Raw genomic sequence first — 27917 nt, 5'->3', positions numbered from 1 at the left:
ATTTATAATGATTTTGTTTTTGTAAACATAAATAATAGAATAAACAATTGCAGGCTATTTAAAAATGTATTAACATAAAATAATACAGTATATGCAATATAAATATTATATTAATAATATCATACATTAAATTATTAATATTTATAATAATTTTGGTTTTGTAAACTTAAATTATTGAATACATTATTTAAAAAATAATTACAATATATTAACATAAAGTAATACACTAAATGTAATATAAATATATAAATAATATTATGCAAATTCAATTATTAATATTAATATTTATAATGATTTTGTTTTTGTAAACATAAAAAATAGACTAAACAATAGGAGGTTATTTAAAAAATAATTAAAATATATTAACATGAAATAATACACTAAATGTAATATAAATATTATATAAATAATATTATACTATTATTATATTTTTAATTATATTATTAACATAAATATATAATAATTTAGTTTTTGTCAACATAAATAATATAATAAACAATAGCAGGTTATAATGATAAAAATGTATTAACATAAAATAAAACACTAAATGCAATATAAATATGATATAAATACATTAAAATATTAACATAAATATATAATAATTTTGTTTTTGTAAACATAAATAATATAATAAACAATTGCAGGTTATTTCCAAAAATAATTAAAATATATTAACATAAAATACACTAAATGCAATATCAATATGATATAAATAATATTATACATATTAAATTATTAATATGAATATATAATGATTTTTTTTGTAAACATAAATAATAGAATAAACAATTGCAGGTTATTTAAAAAAATAATTAAAATATATTAACATAAAATAATACAAAAAATGTTATATATAAACATAATATTAATATAGTTAATATAAATATTATATAAAAAATATTATTATATATATTACATTGTTTATATGAATAATATCTATCTCTATTTTTTTATTTTGCTTATGTTATTTGCGAAATGAAATAATCTTGAGTTTTATGAGGTATCTGTAGAGTTTAAATCATTTGAAGGTTCACTATAAATGATTTAAACTCTTCTGATGTACAGCTTTAGAGAATCCGTCGGCATGAGCTTCAGAAAAGCTTCATAAAATATGGAGGCGGAATATGAAGAAGTAATTTTGCAGGCCATAAACCGTCTGACTGTGTGTGCCTCAGATATGGAGGCGCAGAGCGTGGAGGAGCTCAAACAGCAGAAGGGCTTCGTTCGAGAGCAGAGGCGGCACTATAAGGAGATGAAGGACCTGGTGAAGAAACACCACAAGAAGACCACGGAGATGATCAAGGAGCACACGGCCAAATACAACGAGATCCAGCACGACTTCCTCCGCAAACGGGCCGTCCTGCTGAAGTCTGCAAAACGAGACGGTAAGAAGAGGTAGGTAGACGTCCTCTGATCCACTTACTGTGTGGGATTGTGTGGCCAATCATCAGGTGAACCAACGTCTCACAGGCTGGCGTCTGCCGTCAGGTGTCTGTCGTCCAGTCCTGAACACGGACCCTCGTTCTTCGAGCAGGAGCTGGCGGGTCTGGATCAGGACAGCGGACAGAAACTGTCTGAACTCAAAGAGCAGCAGCAACAACAGCTACTGAATCTCCGTCAGGAGCAGTATTACAGCGAGAAGTACCTGAAGAAAGAACACATTAAACAGGTGAGGCGGGAATCCAGGACTCAAACAAAGGACTGTGTTGATTCATTAGCAAATGACTCTTTGAAACCGTTAAATTACTCTTTTAAATGATTACAAATGACTCTTTGAAACCGTTAAATTACTCTTTAATACGATAAATGACTCGTTTAAATGATTACAAATGAGTCTTTAAACCCGTTAAATGGCTCTTTTAAATGATTACTAATGACTCTTTGAAACCGTTAAATGACTCTTTTAAATGATTACTAATGACTCTTTGAAACCGTTAAATGACTCTTTTAAATGAGAACAAATGACTCTTTGAAACTGTTAAATTACTCTTTTAAATGATTACAAATGACTATTTGAAACCGTTAAATGACTCTTTAATACGATAAATGACTCGTTTAAATGATTACAAATGAGTCTTTAAAACCGTTAAATGACAACGATTACAAATGACTCTTTAAAACCATTAAATGACTCTTTAAAACCGTTAAATTACTCTTTTTAAATTATTACAAATTAATCTTTAAACCGTTTAATGACTCTTTAAATTATTACAAATGACTCCTTAAAACTCCTTAAAACCGTTAAATGACTCTTTTAAATGATTACTAATGACTCTTTGAAACCGTTAAATGACTCTTTTAAATGAACTCTTTTAAATTATTAAAAATGACTCTTTAAAACCGTTAAATGACTCTTTTTAAATGATTACAAATGAGTCTTTAAAACCGTTAAATGACAACGATTACAAATGACTCTTTAAAACCATTAAATGACTCTTTAAAACCGTTAAATTACTCTTTTTAAATTATTACAAATTAATCTTTAAACCGTTTAATGACTCTTTAAATTATTACAAATGACTCCTTAAAACTCCTTAAAACCGTTAAATGACTCTTTTAAATGATTACTAATGACTCTTTGAAACCGTTAAATGACTCTTTTAAATGAACTCTTTTAAATTATTAAAAATGACTCTTTAAAACCGTTAAATGACTCTTTTTAAATGATTACAAAATGACTCTTTAAAACCGTTAAATGACTCTTTTTAAATGATTACAAATGATTCTTTAAAACCGTTAAATGACTCTTTGAAACCGTTAAATGACTCTTTTAAATGATTACAAAATGACTCTTTAAAACCGTTAAATGACTCTTAAATGATTACAAATGACTCTTTAAAACCATTAAATGACTCTTTTAAATGATTACAAATGACTCTTTGAAACCGTTAATGACTCTTGCAAAATGACTCTTTGAAATCGTTAAATGACTCTTAAATGATTACAAATGAATCTTTAAAAACCATTAAATGATTCTTGCAAATGATTACAAATGACTCTTTGAAATCGTAATGACTCTTAAATGATTACAAATGACTCTTTAAAAACCATTAAAGGATTCTTGCAAATGATTACAAATGACTCTTTGAAACCGTTAATGACTCTTGCAAAATGACTCTTTGAAATCGTTAACTGACTCTTAAATGATTACAAATGACTCTTTGAAATCGTTAAATGACTCTTTTAAATGATTACAAATGACTCTTTGAAACCGTTAATGACTCTTGCAAAATGACTCTTTAAAAACCATTAAACGATTCTTGCAAATGATTACAAATGACTCTTTGAAATCGTTAAATGGCTCTTAAATGATTACAAATGACTCTTTAAAACCATTAAATGACTCTTTTAAATAATTACAAATGACTCTTTGAAACCGTTAATGACTCTTGCAAAATGACTCTTTGAAATCGTTAAATGACTCTTAAATGATTACAAATGACTCTTTAAAAACCATTAAATGACTCTTGCAAATGATTACAAATGACTCTTTGAAATCGTTAAATGACTCTTAAATGATTACAAATGACTCTTTAAAAACCATTAAATGACTCTTGCAAATGATTACAAATGACTCTTTGAAATCGTTAAATGACTCTTAAATGATTACAAATGACTCTTTAAAAACCATTAAAGGATTCTTGCAAATGATTACAAATGACTCTTTGAAACCGTTAATGACTCTTAAATGATTACAAATGACTCTTTGAAACCGTTAATGACTCTTGCAAAATGACTCTTTGAAATCGTTAAATGACTCTTTTAAATGATTACTGACTCTTTAGAACCGTTAAAGTTGAATGAGGTGGACATTTCTAAAGATATTTATATATCTTTTCTATCTGTAATATTACACATATGCAGAAAATAATGCCAAAAGGCCCAAACAATAGCAAACTATCATAGTAAATGATTTCCTCATTTCGGGTGATCAGCTGTAGGAAAGCGTTGTGTGATGTTGTTTTAATGAAGGGGTCAGAAAGGCTGATGGGAGTTTTGCTGTGTTCACAGGTCATCGAGAAGCTGACCGGCATCGCTGAGGAGAGTCAAAGCAACCAAATGAAGAAAATCAAGGAGCTGTGTGAGAAGTGAGTCCGTTACGAACGTCACACGTGTCCTTTAATAATTCAGAAGGTCATGTAGAGTCACCCTCGCTGTCCCGTCTGTGTTTACAGAGAAAAGAAAGAACTGAAGAAGAAAATGGACAAGAAGAGACAAGAGAAGATCAATGAAGCCAAATCAAAGGAGAAGCACTTGACAGAAGAGTAAGAGTTCATCTGTGTGTATAAAATGTGTGTTTTGTTTGAAATAAAGCTTGGTTTATACTCGACGCGTCCACACCAAGCGGCTCCTCCCACAGTTTCTCTTGAAGCCGATACGGAAGTGACTTAAACTGCAGTTCATGGACTGGCCACTAGAGACAGACTCCAGAAAGAGCAGAATCTCATTGAGCTCATGTTAAAATGCCCAACTTTACAGCAGAAGAACACATGTTTACAGTCTGGGACAAATTGTGGTTTTGGTCTATACGGCTAATTTTGCCCTTCATGACGACTGTGAGGGGGTGAATTTATTTATAACTCATTTGTTAACATTATATAAAGCCTTAAAGTTCTGTATAATTAAGGGCGTGGCCACTTTGAGTGACAGGTGGATTGTTGTTTGTCTGCTGTCTGTTAGTGATCACGTCACAAATATTCACCCCCCTCACAGTCGTCATGAAGGCCAAAATTAGCCATACAGACCAAAACCACAATTTGTCCCAGACTGTAAACATGTGTTCTTCTGCTGTAAAGTTGGGCATTTTAACATGAGCTCAATGAGATGTCATTTTTTGAAATAATTTTGGATCCGTTCAAGTGCAAGAAGACGTGAAACAGAGCTTAATTCAATATTCACGCGCTAACTGAGACGTGGCTTTCTGTGAGCGTGTTTCCGTAGCGCTTTAGACCAGACATTTAGTGGCGATAGAGTGCGACCTTGACCCTCCAGTAAGTGCTGAGATATTTTGCTAATAAAGTGATGGTGTCAGAAGAACAGCGTGAGAACATTATGATGTCTGGTCTCTCTGTATCGTCTCAGTGAGCTGTTGTTTTAGCCATGCGCAGTGGAGATGATTTAAAGGGATAGTTCACCCAAAAATAAAAATTAGCCCATGATTTACTCGCCCTCAAGTCATCCTAGGTGTATATGACATTCTCCTTTCAGACGAACACAGTCTGAGTTATATTTAAAATGTCCTGACTCTTCCACGCTTTATAATGGCAGTGATTGTTGGGTCATTTTTGAAGTCCATAAAAGTGCATCTATCCATCATATAACTGCTCCACAAGGCTCCGGGGGGTTAATAAAGGCCTTCTGAAGCGATGTGATGCATTTGTGTAAGAAAAATATCCATATTTAAAACTTTATAGACTAAAATAACTAACTTCCGGCGCTCAGCGGTACGCATCGATTTACGGGCGAAAGAGTAACCCCTGACCCTTGAACCCTTGACGCATGCGTATTGATGAACACAGAAGCACAGAGGATAGAGCAAAACAAAACACCAGTCATGAATTAGAGTCTAAAACGAGACTTTTTAAAGAGAAAGGGGGAATGATTTGGAGATCAGAGAAGAGGGGCTTGAGTTTGTTGCCCAGTGTCTACGAGAGGCGTCAAAGCTTGAGATGCTCATGTACATCGCATCAGGGGTCAGGGGTCACTCTTTTAGCGCAAGTCGACTCGCGTACCGCTGACCGCCAGAAGATAGTTATTCTAGTCTATACAGTTTTAAATATGGATATTTTTCTCACACAAATGCATCACTTCGCTTTAGAAGGCCTTTATTAACCCCTGGAGCCGTGTGGAGCAGTTATATGATGGATAGATGCACCTTTATGGACTTCAAAAATGAGACAACAACATGTCAAAACACCTCCAGGGCTCAGAAAACAGCTCAGGGTTCAGAGGGTTAAATCCAAAAATGTTAAAGTCCTTATCTCAACTGTTCATCTCACAATGACTTAGCGTGCCATATTTTTGACTTTTTATCTAATAATGAGGACTTTTAAAAACATATTTTCAACATTTTATCTCTTAATTATGACTTTATGATAATTGAAATGAGCTGATCAGTAATATAGTTGAATATTTACTGTCCCCAACTGAGCAAAGCCAAAGCCAATCATGACAAGCTATATATTGTTGGAAAGGTCTAAGACTCCTAATTAGATATTTTACCACAGTTTTTATACAAACTATGTAGAAACAGTAATAGATTAATTTATGACAATAGCGCACCTAAAAAAAATAAATCAACATAATTTCTGACCTATGTCCCAAAAAGTCGATGCACACACTTTTAATCATTGAAACTTTGGTTTTCATGCTAAAGGTTCATAATAAAACATAAATGTGACCACAGACCACACAACCAGTCAATCTGAAAGCTGAATAAATATTAGAAAAAATCTGGAATCTGAGGGTGCAAAAAAATCGAAATATTGAGAAAATCTCCTTTAAAGTTGTCCAAATGAAGTCCATAGCAATGAATATTACTACTAATAATACATTTTTGATATATTTACAGTAGGAAATTTACAAAATATCTTCATGGAACATGATCTTTCCTTAATATATTAAGATTAAGATATTTAGCATAAAAGAAAAATGGATAATTTTGACCCATACAATGTATTGTTTGCTATTGCCACAAATAAACCCGTGAGACGCAGGACTGGTTTGACACATTTGACATTTGTGCTCCAGGGTCACATATTCTAGTATTTGTCCATATGCAAAATATATATATTATCCTCTAAAATATATTTGAATGAGCTGGTCAATAATATAGTTGAATATTTAGTGTCCCCAACTGAGCAAAGCCAAAGGTGACCAAATCTCCATCAGGTGACCATAATGGAGAAAAAAACTTTGCTTCATTTATAATCACTGAAGCTGTCAGTCGGTTCAGTGTTAACTCTTGTTTTAATCCATGAATGCTGACTAAACTTCACAATCAATCTTTTATTTACATCGTGTCCGCTTTCTTTGTAATGGTGCGTTCACACCGGACGCGAATGACGGGAATAAAAAGTTAGACGCTTGAACATTTTGAGTTTACTCGCTTCATTCGCGCGTGACATTCACTTCACAACAGACATGAATTCGTGTCATGGGAGGGGCTTCTGCCTATGGAAAGCCAAGAGGGCCAAAAACACGTGAATTTTAATATGTATTTCACGTGTATTTAACGTGTTAAATACGTGTTGTTTACACTTGACAAATCAGCGTGTATTTTACGTGTAATTCACACATATTGTACGCGTTAAATACGTGTTAAAATTCATGTGTTTTTGGCCCTCTTGGCTTTCCATATCTGCCAGCGGCTCGTCTCGTTGAGAAATGGCTGACATGGGCTGTGTTTACACTTCTTTTTTTGTTAAAATCTACTGTTCATGTGTGACAAAACATAGTTTTAAGACTTTTTCAGGCGATAATGTAGTTGTTTAAAGCTCAAATCTGTGGTTTATTTATAAAAAGAGCGCCTATTTGAACATATTATCTGGTGTTTTTGGAGTTGTGAGATCCAGTGGATCAGCGGCGTTCATTAACCCCGGCGAGAGCAGCCTTTCCTCAGCCAGTCCTTCTGCCATCTGCCGCTGGCTCTGATGTCTCTGTGGCGTCTCCAGCTATAATTCGTCTTGTGTTGATGTAACAGACGATCTTTGGTCTCATGGACCTATAATTTGTTCCCTGGCAAATCATTTAGGCTGAGGGCAAAGTGAAGTTTCATTACTTTTTTATTTTTAGGCTATAACTGTATGTTACCGTTGTAGCCGACTAGCACTGACTTAAAATGTTTGACTGAATTGTTTGCTTTATTTCATGTATAGCTTATTACTTGTATTATTGATCACCAGTGTTGGGAATAACGGCGTTATAGATAAACGGCGTTACTAACGGAATTACTTTTTTCAGTAACGAGTAATCAAACGAATTACTGTTTCTTCCGTTACAACGCCATTAGCGTTACTGAGAAAAAAAATGCAGCGTTACTATAATTGAGCTCACTGAAGCGTTTTTCATCCCAACAGGCTCTCTGTCAGTCGGACCTGCAACGTGCGTGTGTGTGTGTGTGTGTGTGTGTGTGTGTGTGTGTGTGTGTGTGTGTGTGTGTGTGTGTGTGTGTGTGTGTGTGTGTGTGTGTGTGTGTGTGTGTGTGTGTGTGTGTGTGTGTGTGTGCGCGCCCCAGCCATGCGTGTTGGGGGGTGGGTTGGGTGCTACACATAACTGATGATGATTGGTGGGTGGGAGACAAGGTTGAGGTTGATAGGTTGAGTTCACACACACACACACACACACACACACACACACCTATGACGCACACGCATATGCACAGTCAGCGATGGCAGTCCAACGACTTCAGGTAGTTTTCGCAAACTGGAAGTATAAGCGCTACTTTTCCCTCGTTGAGGTGAAAGGTAAGAAATTTTATGTAACGTGCAGCTTATGCCCAGGAAGAAAGAGTCTCTCCACGTCGGTGGCCAGTAATTCTAATCTAATGAAGCCTCACATCATCACAGCCACAACATTAGTGGCTAAAAAAAACCCAGGTGATAACGTGAGCTCCACTACCAGAGGAGTAGTAAAGAAGTACTGATACTATTTACACAATATTTAAACTATAGTAGTGATTTTGATATTTGTGATATTTGAACATTTGAAAAAATAAATAAAAGTAACACAGTAGTTACTTTCCCTGGTAATTAGTTACTTTTATAATGACGTAACTCAGGTACTAACTCAGTTACTATTTGTAAGAAGTAACTAGTAACTATAACTAATTACTTTTTTAAAGTAACGTGCCCAACACTGTTGATCACACATAAACTTGCATTTAACAAAAAGAGACTGGGTTGTGTTTCATGTCATTTAATGTTATCACAGTGATAATCATATTGTCTGAACCAGATATTAATGTATGATTAATATAAACCAGATTTTCTCATCATTGTTGTCACTACTAGAGCAAGCTCCTGATTGGTTAACGCGGCGCGAATATACGGCATTCACGCGAATCACGTGTCAAACGCTCAAATCGCGTCTTTGCATTGACTAAACATTCGCGTCCGGTGTGAACGCACAGTTAATGAGAGGATTTGTGCACGTGTAAAACTTAGTAAACTTGCACTAAACAAACTTGTTTAGTATTTTGAGCTTTGCCGAGCAGATTCTCACTACCGGTAACTCCTCTGATTGGTCATTATTTTCATCAGAAATGCCTGTGATTGGCTGCAATACTCTTTTTCAAGACCCTTTTCACATTTCCGTGTTTCTCAGAGCGGAAGTCGTCATAGTTGGGTTAAATATTATAGCTGTGAATGAGAGAATACTTTAAATATTTTTCTGTGTGCCCATTTGCTCACATAGCAAAAGAAAAACACCACAGTAGTGATTTCACAACTTTCAAAAAGAGGGAAAAAATAGAGTGAGATTGATAACGGCAGTGAAAAGAGAGAAATATGTTCATTTTTACCATCACATAGACGCTATTACTAAACACCCTCACAGCAGCGGTAACTTTTTTATTGTAATTTTATGCAAAAGTAATAAAATACAAAGCATTAGTGTTATAAATGTACATATAAATATTTTTTAATGATAATACAAAAAACGTTGCAGGACTTACGATATTGATGACCGTTAAACGCGTCATCACAGTCTGTGAAAAGGGTCTATAGACTCACGTGACACGAATACAACAACCAGATCGCTTCGATTTACAAAGTATACTTGTTGTAATATAACTATAAAAAATATGACTTTATATTGACTTTACCATGAATCCAGTGCTTATATTAAATCTGTGCCAAATGAGTGAAATGTCCTACAGTTTCATTCAGGAGATTCTGTGAGGGGAATTAAGCATACTTAGTATTAAAATACTTAAAGATGCTGATATCATTGACCCTGGAGATGTTCACTTACTCTGAACTAATCATGAATCGATTTGGAGACAAAAAGGGCTATTTTCATTCATGTTTAGGGAGGCAATTAAAGCATTGAAAAGAATTGTATTATTCTATATAAAACTGGCCTCCAGAGGGCAATAAAACACTGATAAACGCAGCACATGAACCATAACTCACTCTCTCTCTCTCTCTCTCTCTCTCTCTCTCTCTCTCTCTATCTCTCTCTCTCTCTCTCTCTCTCTCTCCCTCTTCCTCTGATTTTAGGGAGAAACTGGAAATCAACCGCTCTTATGTGAACGAGGTGGTGCAGCACATTAAGAGGGTAAAGGAGTTTCCCCATTTATCATCATCTTCATAAATGAGAATAAATATGATTCTTGACACTGTTTGTCTTTTTCTTCTCTAGCTGGAAGACGCTCAGACTAAAAGACACGAGAAGCTTGTTGAAACCCATAAAAGCATTCTGCAACAGATATTAGACGAGAAACCCAAGGTAAGAGTTGTATGGTACTCTAGTAATGCCGTGTTTTCATACCATGGTACACCACTAGAGCGCTTGCTTTAAGACTGATGTCATTTAGAGTTTAGTGTCAGATAAATGAAGATCTATCTATCTGGAAGACCTTCTATCTATCTATCTATCTATCTATCTATCTATCTATCTATCTATCTATCTATCTATCTATCTATCTATCTATCTATCTGTCTGTCTGTCTGTCTGTCTGTCTGTCTGTCTGTCTGTCTGTCTGTCTGTCTGTCTGTCTGTCTGTCTGTCTGTCTGTCTCTCATCTATGAGATGAGATTCACGTTTATTGTCATTACACATGTACAAGTACAATGCAACGAAATGAAGTTTGGAGCAAGCCTCCGAGCCGCAGCTATTTAAAGCGCCGCCACACGCTTTCCAGAAATAAAGAAATGCAGATTGCTAAGCATACATGCAAACATTACATACATAGTACACACAGTACACGTGGTCACGTGATGGTATTTTTTGTTGGGAATAGTAAGGGAGATAGGAAGGAGGAAAGGGGAGGCAGACGGTTGGATGGGGGCAGGGATGGGGTGAGGTGTGTATGATGCCAGTCTTGAAGCTTCCTGTGTTGTGTGAGAATGTTAGCCATAACTTAAGATGTTTTCAAAGTTCAGTTCTGTGGCTTGTCCTTGAAAGGAGATATGGCCGTGCACAGGGAACGAAAGCAAGATAGCAGGACCCAGCTGTCAAGCTGACCTCCCAACCGAGAGATAGGGACAAGCTGGACGTTGGGATGAGGGAAAATATCTTAATCCATTTAGCTGATCTTCGGTAATTTTCCAGACCATAATCAATCAATCCGTTCTGATCCTCAGCGTCAGTGGCGAGCGTCCGGTTCATGAAAGGACCTGGACATTTCATCCAATTTCATGGTCAGACCAGACATACTGCGTAGCAGTTCACTAGCCTGACCCCCGATGGAGCCCACTCTTCCCTGCGTCTCCGCAGTCCGGGCTGAGATGTTACGATACAGCTCCTCAATCAATGTCACTCTTTGATCTAATACCTTCAGTCGGTCACACACATCCACGAAGCACTCTTTAATTTCCACAGACAGCGGCTTGGTGAATTTACTGGCAGCTGTCTTACCAATTTTCCGATAGGTCAGGGCAATCCCAAGGCCGAGAAATAGGAACCCCACTATCATAATGCCAATTATGAATAAATCCTCAATATCCTCCACGGACAGGACTTCCAGGCACAGGACTTGCCAGCTGTTCCAGGCGTCCCGCATGTAGCCCGCGGGGAAGGTCCCGTCCGGGCAGGTGGGTTCTCCCGGAGCACCCTTCCTCAGTGAGAAAATCTTGTCAATCGTGCTGAGAGACCAGTTAATTAATTCCATTTCAGTATTTTCAGGAGTCCAGCAAGCAGGGAGTCAAGAAAAAATCTATCTATCTATCTATCTATCTATCTATCTATCTATCTATCTATCTATCTATCTATCTATCTATCTATCTATCTATCTATCTATCTATCTATCTATCTATCTATCTATCTATCTATCTATCTATCTATCTATCTATCTATCTATCTATCTATCTATCCACCCGTCCATTCATCCACCACCCATCTATCTATCTATCTATCTATCTATCTATCTATCTATCTATCTATCTATCTATCTATCTATCTATCTATCTATCTATCTATCTATCTATCTATCTATCTATCTATCTATCTATCTATCTATCTATCTATCTATCTATCTATCTATCTATCTATCTATCTATCTATCCACCCGTCCATTCATCCACCACCTATCTATCTATCTATCTATCTATCTATCTATCTATCTATCTATCTATCTATCTATCTATCTATCTATCTATCTATCTATCTATCTATATATCTATCTATCTATCTATCTATCTATCTATCTATCTATCTATCTATCTATCTATCTATCTATCTATCTATCTATCTATCTATCTATCTATCTATCTATCTATCTATCTATCTATCTATCTATCTATCTATCTATCTATCTATCTATCTATCTATCTATCTATCTATCTATCTATCTATCTATCTATCTATCTATCTATCTATCTATCTATCTATCCACCCGTTCATTCATCCACCACCCATCTATCTATCTATCTATCTATCTATCTATCTATCTATCTATCTATCTATCTATCTATCTATCTATCTATCTATCTATCTATCTATCTATCTATCTATCTATCTATCTATCTATCTATCATCTATCTATCTATCTATCTATCTATCTATCTATCTATCTATCTATCTATCTATCTATCTATCTATCTATCTATCTATCTATCTATCTATCTATCTATCTATCTATCTATCCACCTGTCCATTTATCCATCCATCCATCCAGCGCCGATTTCACAGCAAAAAGACACGTTTGTACAATAACACTAAAAGAGTGTAAACTATCCATCATATGAGAGGAGGACTTTAGTAAAGAGGCCTTATAAATTTGCATATCAAATATGATAGAGTAGACGTATGAGTACTAAGAAATAGTTCACCTTTGAAAGTCCTTACAATCAAATGTGCTTCAGCACAGCAGTAGAACTGACTGGATTCTGATGCGGAAACAGCCCGGATCGCAGCTCTCTGATTGGCTTATGAACTGTCACTCACTTCTGAACCAACCAATCATTTTACATAAAGTCAAGACTCTCTCTGGGAAGCAAAAACTTTCAGAATTCAGTGCTTTATGTGCATATACGAGTGCATTGTTATCTATAAAGGAGTGTGGTGAAATATCCTCATGTCATTCCTGAGCGCTGTGGCACGGATCGCCTGGATCTGCTGCATTAGTGAATATTGACCCGGATCTGTCAATACTGTGCCATGACACATTACTGCCCCATTACTGCCCCATTACTGCCCCATTACTGCCCCATCACTGCCCCATCACTGCCCCGTCCATGCGCTCGCAGCGGACAGACATTCACTCACTGAGCAGACAGTTTGCAGTTTATCGGTATTGCACGTTTACAATGATGAGGCTTACAGGGTTCATATCATTATTCTTTGTTCTTTCAATTAAACTTTTTCCTGAAATCCAGTTTTTTTTTTTTTTATTGTTACATTTATAATAAATTTAAGGTCATTATTAAATGATATTTCAATATATGAATGGATTTTTTCAGTACCATTTTCCTCTCTCTCTGTCTCTGACCTTTAATAAAGCATGCTTTTTCATAGACATTTCTGCATTTTGTTAATCATGATAATTATTATTATTTATTTTAAATGTATCATTATATTTATTTCAAATTTATAATAAATATCAATGTATTATATTTCAAACAAAAATGTGTTTGTCTTCGAAGCACATCAAACTATTGATAAAGAAAGGCAGAGGAAGTTTTGAACGATTATGAAGACAAACTTCCCAGCAAACACAGAACGTTCCCCAAACTTTAGTATTTGGTTCCTGTTTGTGTTTTGAGAACGAAATAATAACGTTCAAGGAACATTGTTTATAGGTTTTATGTTTTTGCAACCATAACATAATGAATTCCCAGAACTCCCAGTAACTTATACAGAACGTTTCCTACTTGTTCATTTTAGGTTATTACTTTTTTTTTTAATGTTGCAGATGTTTTTGTGTAATGACCTATACAGAGCTCTGAAATGAGTTAAATACAGCATTTAATAAAATGTAGAAATTAGATCAATCATAACGTTTGGCATTTCCGTTAAGAAATCTTTCCTGGCCAAACAAAAACAACCCTTAAAGAACGTTCTGGGAACCAAAACCAAACTTTCCGGGAATGTTCTGGGAACCAAAAACTAACATTCTGGGAACTAATAACTAACATTCTGGAAACGTTCTGGGAACTAATAACTAATATTCTGGGAACGTTCTTGGAACCAAGAACTAACATTCTGGGGGTGTTCTGGGAACTAAAAACTAACATTCTGGTAATGTTCTGGGAACCAAAAACTAACATTCTGGTAACGTTCTGGGAACTAATAACTAACATTCTGGGAACGTTCTGGGAACGTTTATAACTAATATTCTGGGAATGTTCTGGGAATCAAGAACTAACATTTTAAGAATGTTCTGGGAAACAAAAACAAAAATTCTGGGAACGTTCTGGGAACCAAGAACTAACATTCTGGGAATGTTCTGGGAACCAAAAACTAACATTCTGGGAACCAAGAACTAACATTCTGGGAAACAAAGACTAACATTCTGGGAACATTCTGGGAACCAAGAACTAACATTCAGTGAACGTTCTGAGAATAACATTGTTAGTCTAAAAAGACTAACATTCTGGGAATGTTCTGGGAACCAAAAACTAACATTCTGGGAATGTTCTGCGAACTAACATTCTGGGAACCAAAAACTAACATTCTGGGAACCAAAAACTGTGTAATGACCTATACAGAGCTCTGAAATTAGTTAAATACCGCATTTAATAAAATGTAGAAATTAGATCAATCAAAACGTGTTGTATTTCCGTTAAGAAATCTTTCCTGGCCAAACAAAAACAACCCTTAAAGAACGTTCTGGGAACCAAAACCAAACATTTCGGGAACGTTCTGGGAACCAAGAACTAGCATTCTGGGAACATTAAGAACTAACATTCTGGGAGTGTTCTGGGAACCAAAAACTAACATTCTGGTAATGTTCTGAGAACCAAAAACTAACATTCTGGGAACGTTCTGGGAACTAATAACTAATATTCTGGGAACATTCTGGGAACATTCTGGGAACTAATAACTAATATTCTGGGAATGTTCTGGGAATCAAGAACTAACATTCTGGGAAACAAAGACTAACATTCTAAGAATGTTCTGGGAAACAAAGACTCAAATTCTGGGAACGTTCTGGGAACCAAGAAATAACATTCTGGGAATGTTCTGGGAACCAAAAACTAACCTTCTGGGAATGTTCTGGGAACCAAAAACTAACATTCTGGGAACTAATAACTAACATTCTGGGAACGTTCTGGGAACTAATAACTAATATTCTGGGAATGTTCTGGGAATCAAGAACTAACATTCTGGGAAACAAAGACTAACATTCTAGGAATGTACTGGGAAACAAAGACTAAAATTCTGGGAACCAAGAACTAACATGCTAGGAATGTTCTGGGAACCAAAAACTAACATTCTGGGAACTTTCTGGGAACTAATAACTAACATTTTGGGAACGTTCTGGGAACTAGTAACTAATAGTCTGGGAATGTTCTGGGAATCAAGAACTAACATTCTGGGAAACAAAGACTAAAATTCTGGGAACGTTCTAGGAACCAAGAACTAACATTCTGGGAATGTTCTGGGAACCAAAAACTATCATTCTGGGAACTAAGAACTAACTTTCTGGGAAACAAAGACTAACATTCTAGGAATGTTCTGGGAAACAAAGACTAACATTCTGGGAACGTTCTGGGAACCAAGAACTAACATTCTGGGAATGTTCTGGGAAACAAAGACTAAAATTCTGGGAACGTTCTTGGAACCAAGAACTAACATTCTGGGAATGTTCTGGGAACCAAAAACTAACATTCTGGGAACCAAAAACGAACATTCTGGGAACGTTCTGAGAACCAAAGGCTAACATTCTGGGAATGCTCTGGGAACCAAAAACTTACATTCTGGGAACCAAGAACTAACATTCTGGGAATGTTCTGGGAACCAAAAACTAACATTCTGGGAATGTTCTGGGAACCAAAAACTAACATTCTGGGAACCAAGAACTAACATTCTGGGAACCAAAAAATGTGTAATGACCTATACAGAGCTCTGAAATGAGTTAAATACAGCATGTAATAAAATATAGAAATTAGATCAATCATAACGTGTTGCATTTCCGTTAAGAAATCTTTCTGAGAACCAAAAACTAACATTCTGGGAACATTCTGGGAACCAAAAACTAACATTCTGGGAACGTTCTGAGAACCAAAGACTAACATTCTGGGAATGTTCTGGGAATCAAAAACTAACATTCTGGGAACATTCTGGGAACCAAAAAATGTGTAATGACCTATACAGAGCTCTGAAATGAGTTAAATACAGCATGTAATAAAATATAGAAATTAGATCAATCATAACGTGTTCCATTTCCGTTAAGAAATCTTTCCTGGCTAAACAAAAACAACCCTTAAAGAACGTTCTGGGAACCAAAACCAAACATTCCGGGAATGTTCTGGGAACCAAGAACGTCTCAGGTTACTTGCGTAACCTATGTTCTCTGAGTAGGGAACGAGACGCTGCGTCACTTTAATGACGTAATGGGACGCCCTCTGGGTGTGCCGATTGTCTGAAGCCCTTATAGAATCACGCCAATTGATTGGCTGATGGCGCGCACGTCGCCCCACCTGATGTAGTCACCTATATTAGCGCGCGCGCCATCTGCTCCTCAGATTTCTCTGCCGAAAAGGAAGGTCTGTCGGCAGCGCAAGGAGCATGGCAGCGTACGCAGCGTCTCGTTCCCTACTCAGAGAACATAGGTTACGCAAGTAACCTGAGACGTTCTCTTTCATAGGTTCACTCGACGCTGCGTCACTTTAATGACGTAATGGGAACGATATACCAAACACGCCAAGCTAAAGCGCTGCCGTATCTGGCTCAAATAACACCAGATAACCTGCATGACTAGGTTAAGCAGACAGGACATGCGAACCCGGAGCCATGTCGAGATCCAAACTATAGAATCTCACAAAAGTGTGCGGAGAGGACCAACCTGCCGCCACACAAATATCCTCCAAAAGAGCCCCTCTAAAAAGTGCTTGAGAGGAAGCCACATCTCTGGTAGAATGCGCTCTAATATCAAGAGGTGAAGGTAAACCACGCACCTCATAAGCTAAGGAAATAGCCTCTGTCACCCAATGGGAAACCCTTTGCTTCGAAGCGGCAAGCCCGCGGCGGCCAGCACCGAAGCACACCAACAGCTGGTTAGATTTCCTCCAACCGTCGGAACGGTCAACATAACACTTCAACGCTCGAACTGGGCAGAGCAAATTAAGTTTCTCGTCTTCCTCCGAGCCAAACGGAGGGGGGTGAAAGGAGTGAAGAGTAATAACCTGAGAGCGAAATGACGTGGACAAAACTTTGGGCACATAACCCGGCCTAGGTCTTAAGGTAACCTTGACTAGGCCAGGGGCAAAATAGAGAGCCTGTAGATCGCCCACTCGTTTCAAAGAAGACAGAGCTAACAAAAGAGCAACTTTGAGAGTCAGAATTCGCTCAGGAGCTGACTCCAAAGGCTCAAATGGAGCCAAAGTTAGCCCTTCAAGGACCACGGAGAGGTCCCAAGAGGGAATACCAGGGGAGCGTGCTGGTCTCAGGCGCCTAACCCCTCGCATGAAAGATGAAACCAGTCTATGCTTGCCTAGAGGGATTTAGTCCGACTCCCTACCGGCAGCTATAGCTGCGACATAGACCCGAAGGGTGGTGGCCGCTGCTCCAGCAGCAAACTTCTCCTGCAGGAACTCCAGAACTGAACCAATCGGGCAGTTAACTGGATCTACTGCATGAGTCGAGCACCACGACTCAAAGACCCTCCACTTGGAGGAATAGAGCTTCCTTGTGGAGGGGGCTCTCGCATTAGCAATGATCTCCTGAACGTCCGCAGAAAGACCAGCGTTTAGTGTCGTTGGCCCTTGATGGGCCATACCCACAACTTCCAAATCTCCGGGTGAGGGTGCCAAATCCTGCCCTGAAGTTGTGTCAAAAGGTCCTTCCTGACCGGTATCTCCCATGGGGAGGAGTCCAGGAGGAGAACCATCTCCGAGAACCAAGTCTGGGATGGCCAGTGTGGAGCCACCAGCAGGAGGCTGGCCCCACTCTCCCTTACTCTGTACAGAACCGCCGGAATCAGCTTGATGGGCGGGAACGCATAGAGTTTCAGATTGGGCCATGGATGCGCGAACGCATCTATCCCCAACGGGTCCAGAGATCTCAGAGAAAACCAGAGCCGACACTGGGACGACTCCTTCGAGGCAAAGAGGTCCACTTCCGCTTTCCCGAACATCTCCCAAATCTGTGACACAGTTTGAGGGTTCAGCATCCATTCCCCCGACCGGAGCTTCTGTCTCGACAGATAATCTGCAGCGAGGTTTAAGACTCCGGGTACATGGACTGCTCTCAGGGACAAAAACTTGTCCTGAGACCACAGGAGGAGTCGGCGTGTATGCCTGTCCAGGGTGCGCAACCGTGATCCTCCCTGGCGATTTACGTGAGACACTGCCATGTTGTCGGTCCTGACAGTGACATGATGCCCCCTGAGTGAGGGGAGAAAATGCTGAAGGGCCAGGGATACCGCTCTCAACTCCAGGCAATTTATGTGCCAGGAGAGAACTTCCCCCTCTCAGATCCCCATAGCCGGTCTGCCCTCGAATACCGCACTCCAGCCGGTAAGAGAGGCGTCCGTCGTAACCATTTGGCGACGGAAAACAGCCCCCATCTTGACCCCTTTCTGAAGAAAAAGAGGGTCTCGCCACATTGATAGGGCACGAAAGCAACCGCGTGACACCTTCAATAGGCGAAGGGCCGATCCTTTTGACCGAGCCCCTGAGCGTTTAATCCACCAGAGGAAGGGCCTCATATGGAGCAGTCCCAGGGGAAGCACCGGGGAAGCTGCGGCCATGAGACCCAGGAGCCTGCGACACGTACCCACAGAAACATGATGGCCTAGCCTGAAGTGGACCAAGCATGTTGTGATACTGGAAATCCGAGCAGGGGCCAAACGGGCCTGCATCGGAACGGAATCCAGACAAACACCTAAGAAGGTGGTCTGCTGAGCCGGAGTAAGAACGCTCTTGTCGGTGTTCACTCTCAAGCCAAGAGATTGAACGTGTCGAAGAACGACATCTCTGTGATGACAGGCTAACTCCCTGGAGTGGGCCAGAATGAGCCAGTCGTCCAGGTAATTGAGAATACGGATGCCCTGGAGCCTCAGCGGGGCCAGAGCAGCATCCATACACTTCGTGAACGTCCTTGGTGCCAGGGCAAGGCCGAAGGGAAGGACTTTGTATTGATAAGCCTTCCCTTTGAAGGCGAACCTGAGAAACTTCCTGTGTCGTCTGACAACCTGAATATGGAAGTAAGCATCTCTCAGGTCTATAGTGACAAACCAGTCATCCGCACGTATCTGAGACAAGATAGTCTTTAGCGTTAGCATCTTGAACTTCCCTTTGTAGAGGGTGAAGTTCAGGCGGCGGAGGTCCAGGATGGGACGCAGACCGCCGTCTTTCTTCTGAAACAAGGAAATAACGGCTGAAGAAGCCACATTTCTCCTCTGTTGCTGGAACTTCCTCTATTGCCCCCTTTAGGAGGAAAGAAGAGAGCTCTTGTTTTAGTGCAGAAGCCTGAGAGGCGCTGTTTACTACCGTTTGAGCGACCCCGTCGAAGCGAGGAGGGTTGCGACAGAACTGAAGCGTGTAGCCTGACTGAATCGTGCGGAGGACCCAGGATGATATCCCTGGCAAAAACTTCCACTCGTGGAAGAAATTTGACAAAGTGGGAGGTATGATGAGGTGCGGTGGACATACCTGAGACAGGGTGTCGAGCTGGACCTCTGAGGGGGTTGTGGCCATCCGCAGAGGAGGGCACGTGGCGTCCTGGTGCGGAGTAGGCAGTGGAAGGCTGGGCCGCTCTGGTTCCCGGAGAAGACCGGATGTGTCTCCGTCTGGACGAGCGGCGGATGGTGAGCCAATCAGACGTGAGGGGAGAAAGCAAACAGCGTCTCCTTCCTTCAGCGCCGGAAAAGGCGAGGATAGAGTCGGTTCTGTATTCCGAAGCGCGCTGGGCGGCGGAAATGACAGAGCTGGATAGGGAGAGCTGGTGGGGGGCGGGCAGAAACGCTTGCGCGGTCTGACCCAGCCCCGGTCGTGAAGTGCAGCTCCCCTTTTTCTGACCAGAGGGTCAGGAGCGACTCGAAGTGGCTGAAGCAGAAGGTTTGCTGGGCCGCTTTGGGTCGATGCGTCTGTGAGGACGTTGACGGGGAAATGGACGACCGCGAGCTCCCCAGACCGTGGTGGGTGGAGGATGACTCTGGTCGCTCCTCCTGGCGGTAAACTCCCTTCTGAAAGAGGGGCGATCTCTGGACTGAGAGGGGGAGGGGGAAGGAGCGTCCCTCGCTCTCCTCGGCATGAACTGCTTAAGAGCGGCAGACTGGGATTTTGCAGATCTGAACTTCTCAACCACAGTATTAACCGCCTCCCCAAACAATCCGGACTGAGAAATCGGAGCGTCCATAAGGAAAACTTTTTCCATATCGCGAATCTCAGTGAGTTTGAGTCATAGGTGGCGCTCCGCCGCCACCGCGCCCGTCATAGAGCGTCCTACAGCGTGAGCTGTGTGTTTAGTAGCCTGTAACGCCAAATCCGTGGCTTTGCGAAGCTCCTTCACTGCTTCCGGTGTCAAACCGGTGCCCTCGTCCATTTCCTTCAATACATCTGCTTGATAGGCCTGGAGAATGGCCATAGTATGAAGGGCCATGCCAGCTTGACCAGCCGCATGTAGGATTTGCCAATGAGGGCAGAAGTGGTCCTACACGGCTTAGTGGGAAGAAGGGGGCGGGACTTCCACGAGGGAGCTGAAGATGGCGCGAGGTGAGTGGCCAGCGTGTCCTCAACCGCGGGAATCGCGGAATAGCCCTGTTCCTCAAAACCCACGAGGTTGGTGAAATCAGCGGCTGCCGCGTTAGTTAGGCGGGCTGAGAACGGCTGCTTCCAGGATCTGGAAATCTCACTGTGTAGATCACTGAAGAATGGTAGCTTCCTCCGCGGAGGCCTAGAATTAGGGCCGCTGAGGAATCTCTCATCCAACCGAGAAGATTGAGCTTTGCGGGGTTCATCCGGCCACTCGATCGCGAGCTTCTGTGTAGCGCGCGCGAGTACATCCACGAGCTCGTCATATGCCGCTGATGGCCGCGCTTCCTGGCCGCTTGGCGGGAGAGCGTCGTCAGTATTTGCAGCACCGAAATCCTCGGAGTCGGATGCTGCAGTGAAAATGACATCCTCCAGCCCGAAGGAAACCGCATCGCGTGCCTCCGGGCTGGGATAGAGATAATCATGCGAGTATTCCACAGGCGGAGTACCGCGCACGTGCTCGGGGGAGAGAGGGAGAGAAAGGGCGAGGCCCGTCTGCTCGCACTCCACATCCTCGAGCTCTACATCCGAACCCCAGGTCGCGGATCCAAGAGAGGCCTGCGCGGCCTCGGGAGCGCGACGGGGAAAAACGGATGACTCCCTCTCAAAAACCGCGAGCCTCGAGCGGAGGGTTTTGAGAAGGAGGTTATCGCAGTATATATAGTTAGAGAACCCCTGAACCGCGTCGCGTGCGTGAGGAAATCCCAGACATTTAACACACTTACTGTGGGGATCGTCGATCGCGATGAAGCGAGTGCACGGCGGTGGGCAACGTCGGAATTCCATAGCACTTCACCACAAGGAGAACAAAGTTCCACAATCTGCGGTCGCTGAAGTGCTGAGGTAAATATCGACTGAATCCTAGAATTTTGGGCCAGAAAAATCGAGAACCGAAGGGCATGAAATGGCCGCTTCGTGAAGGCAGAGAAATCTGAGGAGCAGATGGCGCGCATGCGCTAATATAGGTGACTACGTCAGGTGGGGCGACGTGCACGCCATCAGCCAATCAATTGGCGTGATTCTATAAGGGATTCAGACAATCGGCACACCCAGAGGGCGTCCCATTACGTCATTAAAGTGACGCAGCGTCGAGTGAACCTATGAAAGAGAACTAGCATTCTGGGAACCAAGAACTAACATTCTGAGAATGTTCTGGGAACCAAAAACTAACATTCTGGGAATGTTCTGGGAACCAAAAACTAACATTCTGGGAACGTTCTGGGAACTAATAACTAACATTCTGGGAACGTTATGGGAACTAATAAATAATATTATGGGAATGTTCTGGGAATCAAGAACTAACATTCTGGGAAACAAAGACTAACATTCTAGGAATGTTCTGGGAAACAAAGACTAAAATTCTGGGAACCAAGAACTAACATTCTGGGAAACAAAGACTAACATTTTAGGAATGTTCTGGGAAACAAAGACTAAAATTCTGGGAACGTTCTGGGAACCAAGAACTACCATTCTGAGAATGTTCTGGGAAACCAAAAACTAACATTCTGGGAACGTTCTGAGAATTAACATTCTGCGAACCAAAAACTAACATTCTGGGAACATTCTGGGAACCAAAAACTAACATTCTGGGAACTTAAAAACTAACATTCCGAGAACATTCTGGGAACGTTCTGGGAAACAAAGACTAACATTCTGGGAACGTTCTGGGAAACAAAGACTAACATTCTGGGAAGCAAAGACTAACATTCTGGGAACTAAAAACTAACATTCTGGGAAACAAAGACTAACATTCTGGGAACGTTCTGGGAAACAAGGACTAACATTCTGGGAATGCTCTGAGAACCAAAGACTAACATTCTGGGAACGTTTTGAGAACCAAAAACTAATATTTTGGGAACTCTCTGGGAACTAACATTCTGGGAACCAAAGGCTAACATTCTGGGAATGTTCTGGGAAACAAAGACTAAAATTCTGGGAAACGTTCTGGGAACCAAATAATAACATTCTTAGCCTTTTTTAAAATAGAATAATGTGCACTAATGATCATGGTAATGGTTTTGACTTCCTGTAGACTGTAATATTTTGACCTGTGTTCACAGCTTCAGAACGACCTGGATCAGGAATACCAGGACAAATTCCGGCGGCTTCCATTGGAGATCCAGGAGTTTGTGCAGGAGAGCACCAAGAGAAAGACTGAGGATGTAGAGCAGGAAGTTCTTCCCTCTTCCGCCACGCTGGAGAAACTCATGCAGAAGGGCGCACAATCTGAAGAGGACACAGAAGAGGAGAAGAAAGACTGATGGGACCATGTCAGAAACCTTCAGGATCTCTTCCCACTTTTACGTTCTTTCATTTACACATTAGACGTTTGCTCCAGGAGATATCGACAGCTGGCGAAGGAGAGTTGGTGGAAGAAACATGGCTTAATGTCACGTTGGGAGTTACTTTATTTGAGTTTGTGTATTCTGCTTGGATACACACTAAGGTTTAAATATAAATTATTTCTAATGTTCTGTTGATGTGCTTCTCATAATAGTGAGCGAAAACAAAATGGAAGAGAATGCAGGTCATGATACTGTACAGAGATACTGTAGCGATCAATTATCTTTAACAGATGAATCTCACAAAAACATCCTGGTCATATTTCACCTCATTCTTGGGCTGTGTTTGAAATCGACCCCTTTACCCTCACTATTTCCTACATTACTCCACTTATATAGTGCACTTGACGGAGTGAATGAAGACGAGTGAGTGAATTCGGACATTGAGTGTGTCGGAAAGGTAATAAGCAAACTGGCAACTCCAGTAGTAATGAAGAGGTATATCTTGAACTCTAGCATGAAAACTAGCATTAATTAAACAATTTAATAATCAATTAAAAAGGAATTAATACCTGCATGATATTACCAGTGTTGAGGAAAGTTACTTTGAAAAGTAATGCATTATAATATTGCGTTACTCCCTTAAAAAGTAACTAATTGAGTTACTTAGTTACTTTTTAAGAAAAGTAATGCATTACGTGGGCTTGTTTTTGTAATTGGGCTTGTAATTTATAATAAGCCCCAGGCTGAGGTAAAAATGCAGATTCACGCATGAACAGTAGAGGGCGCAGCTCTGGATAATGGGAGAATAGGATGCAGGAGAAAAAAGTTTTACCAATAAAAATAAAACATCTAGTAATTTTCATCATCAAAGGTCAGCAGCAAGACATTGGTAAATTAAATATAAAGGTAGATTAAATACATAAAAATAGTTGTTTTATTTAACATTTCATTATTGGAGGTTTGCATAGTATTCTGATTTTGCATTTGATTGATTTTATTCATTTTGAGGAGTACAGAATCTTTATTGTGCAAGTGAGATAAATAAATGCTCACATTTAGTCTAGAACTACAATAACCATCATGTTCTCACACACGCCTCTGCACTAACTTTTCTTAACATGGGGGCAGGAGAGCTGTCAGTCAAATTAATGTGAAAAAGTAACTCAGATATTTTGTTGTAAATTTGAAAAGTAATGCTTTACTTTACTAGTTACTTGGAAAAAGTAATATTATTAGGTAACTCAAGTTACTTGTAATGCGTTACCCCCAACACTGGATATTACGCTGGAGCCACATTGGACCAGTTGTTTGGAAAACTGATGGATGGATGACGTGGGAATTCATTCAGCGTGCTATTCTCAAGCCGTTGAATGTTGTACACACGTTGTTGCAGTGCATTATGGGATTGAATGAGTGCACTCGATAACGTCCACTATGGTTTCGGACACCACTACAAATGGCTGTTCCCTCAAATAGTGCCCTAGGGCATAGGGGGCGAGTTTTTTGGGATGAAATATGACCCGGATGTGTTCTCGACAGGCTTTGTGAGATTCACTCTTAAGACCCGTTCACACCAAGGACGATAACTGTAATGATAATGATATAAGATGTGTCCCAAGTGATGCACTATAAACTATGTACTTGTGTAGTGTATGAACTTTAAAAGGTTATTTTGTCATTGAACATTGGAGTCTGAAGCCCCTCCCCCTCCGCTACGTAATTAAATCTGCGACTGTCGAGTGCATGAAGTGTCCAACATACCACACTTCAGCTGCGTCTGAAATCTCATACTCTTATTTTGAATAAGTAATTACTTCTATATAGTATGAATGTAATCCAGACGGACTACATCCGGCATGTTGTCATGGTCATGTGACCTACCAGTGTCAGTTGCGTTGCTTCACTTCCATTCACAAATCCTCTCTTGTGGCCTCATGGGATAGTAACGTGTCCATCTTATGCACTAAGGATGCACCGATATGAACATTTTGGCGATACCGATAATAATTTATATCTGAAAGCCAATAACCCATAGTCAGAATATGAGTCTGATCTGCTCCATTGGGCTGTGATTATGGGGCATTTCAACCGAACCAGGAAAGAAAACGTCCATCATCGTATAAAGCCCGCCCTGATGATTTGATTGGTCCGAACAGCTATGGTTCCAGCATAGTTTCTCCACAATGGTAGCCTGGTCCTACCAGACTCTCGAACGCTTCATTTGTACAGCGAGTCTGGCCACTCTCCATTGACAAGCGTTTACTTCCTTGAAGACGGGAACTCTGTTGAAGTCTAAAACTATTGGCCACTCTGGATCTTCCATAACCAATTGCTAACGTTTGGTCGTGACATATGTCATCTCAAACTAGCGCACGACATCAACGTCATCGTTCTCAGCCACTCCCTCTGTTCGCTGATTGGACCGAGGAGAATATACCGCAATCCCAGACGGAGTTCTGAAGGAAAATGAAAATTGAGCGGAAGTACGTAGGAGGGCGGAGCCAGGCTACCACAACGGATCAAGTCCAGACCGAACTTCCCAACCTCAAATGTTGTGGGCGGGGCTAAGTTCGGCTGGCATCCAGACTAAATAACCGATATATCGGCCGATAAATCTAAATCCAAATTTTGATATACTTTTTGATAGCCTGATTAAAAAAATGTCCCAAACACACATTTATAATGTTCTCATTAAAATTTAATGAAGTCTACATGTTATACTTTACCGTATTTTCATTTTTCAAGCGTTTCAAACCCATCATGGTGAACAGTGCGCATCTGAAGTGTCTCAGCTGAAGGAAATAATACATTATTTATCGGCTTTAATATATCAGACAAATTTTCTTATTGGGCCGATAATGAAAACATTAAAAATTACGAGAAAAAAAAACACTACTCGCACTATTTATACTACAAAATGGCTTTGAAATAGTGCACAAGTATGCAAATTGGGACACATCTTTATTTCAAAAAATTCTTCTAAATATGTAAGAAGAATTCACACCGCTATAACAATAATGGCACAGAGAATCACTTTCTGAATGTTTTTTTTTATCGTTGATGAACGATAAAAACATTGACAGCCAATCAGAATCAATCTTGCTTTGAGCATTTAAAGAGACAGACGACAAAACTGCTTAGAATAAACAGACGGATATTGCGCATCGATATTATGGTTATCGTGTATCGGTTTGAACGGGCCTTTACAGACATGAGAGTTTCTGAAAGGTTCCTGGTTTATTTGCACTGAAACGGACGATGATGATTTGATTCATCTTCTTGCAAAAGTTGCTGCTGTTGGTTCGGTTTGATTCTGAGTGCTTGAGTTTTGCTGTATATATGACAGGATTGATTTTTTCCACCTGTACTAATGAAACATACTGGTCTGGAGGTGCTGAAACCCTGTCCAACACTGACCTGGAACAGTTTCAGGGATGCATGCTTACAGTCAGCCGAGCGTTTGTGCTTCTACACATTTGTAAATGTCAGCAATATAGCTTGTGTCGTAATGTGATGAACTATTATCAATTTGTGAAGATGTGTTTCAAGTTATAAGCTCTTTCTTTTTTGAACCCATAACAGACACTGTTAGGTCGTTTAAAAAAATATATATATATATAAATGCATAGAGTGTTTTATTTGCAGTTTCTGTTTAGGAAACTGTTTTAATTCTTTCTTTTGTTACTACAGTTTGTCGTACGGGCAGAATTTTCCGATTAGCATCAATAGGTCACCTTAATCACTGAGTGAATCTCACCAAAACATGTCCGGGTCACCTTTCACCCCAAAATCAGTGACCAATTATAGGGAACTCTTTTTTTCAGCATAAAAGGCAATTAAAAATTAAATAATGATGCATACATTATTAGGAGCCAAGCACAGAAGGTACGTAGGCACCTATTGTAATAAATGGCGTTCTTATTATTATTCTTCCATTACTTCTTCTTCCGCTTTGGAAGTCTATGCAGCCCATAGAACCGCCTGCAGGAAAGTTATGAAATTTGGCACACAGATAGAGGACAGTCTGAACTGTCACCATACCAAAAAATGAGTCTCTGACTCAATCCCTCTAGCGCCACCAACAGTCCAAAGTTTCAGTCACAATGCTAATAACTTTTGAAACGTAAGGGCTAGAAACTAAATGTGTTGATTCCTTGGCTCAATTGCACCCCGCCATTTTGAATGTTTCGAAAAAACTACTTTTTCAAACTCCTCCTTGGCCGTTGCTCAGATTTTCACAAAAATTGAACCATATCATCTTCAGACCATGCAGACAAAAAGTTACGGAATTCAAGTTGATTCGTCAAATCGTCGAATAATGCGCAAACGAATTTGAAGAGCAGGCCAAAATGAACGTGAGGCTATATCTCTTTAGCGTATTCTGACCAAACTTGGTGTATGTTATGACAACCATGACCTGAGGCTACCTGCACAGTTTCGGCACAGTGTCACCTGGTGGTCAGGAGAGATGAAAAATTGAATTTTTAAAAAAAAAAACTGGTCTCTTTAGATTCGGAACAGCATGTCGACTCGAACGATACACAATTTTCCC

At 40.1% G+C, this 27917-nt stretch overlaps 1 protein-coding gene across 1 annotated transcript in view; it reads left to right on the top strand.

The window, feature by feature from the left end:
- plcb1 (phospholipase C beta 1) overlaps positions 1 to 23341 on the top strand; it is a gene marked incomplete at both ends in the record, with an annotated part of 146587 nt that extends 123246 nt beyond the window's left edge. Inside the window, 7 exons of the mRNA XM_079833982.1 lie at positions 1176 to 1395; positions 1489 to 1669; positions 4012 to 4088; positions 4176 to 4265; positions 10221 to 10278; positions 10363 to 10449; positions 23141 to 23341. Coding sequence (XP_079690108.1) covers positions 1176 to 1395; positions 1489 to 1669; positions 4012 to 4088; positions 4176 to 4265; positions 10221 to 10278; positions 10363 to 10449; positions 23141 to 23341 — 914 coding nt within the window. The remainder of the gene's footprint in view (positions 1 to 1175; positions 1396 to 1488; positions 1670 to 4011; positions 4089 to 4175; positions 4266 to 10220; positions 10279 to 10362; positions 10450 to 23140) is intronic.
- Between the last annotated feature and the right edge of the window lie 4576 nt (positions 23342 to 27917).

The sequence above is a fragment of the Gobio gobio genome (assembly GCF_949357685.1).
Source record: "Gobio gobio genome assembly, chromosome: 13".
NCBI classification, from domain to species: domain Eukaryota; kingdom Metazoa; phylum Chordata; class Actinopteri; order Cypriniformes; family Gobionidae; genus Gobio; species Gobio gobio.
This window is presented reverse-complemented; position numbering and strand designations above follow the sequence as displayed.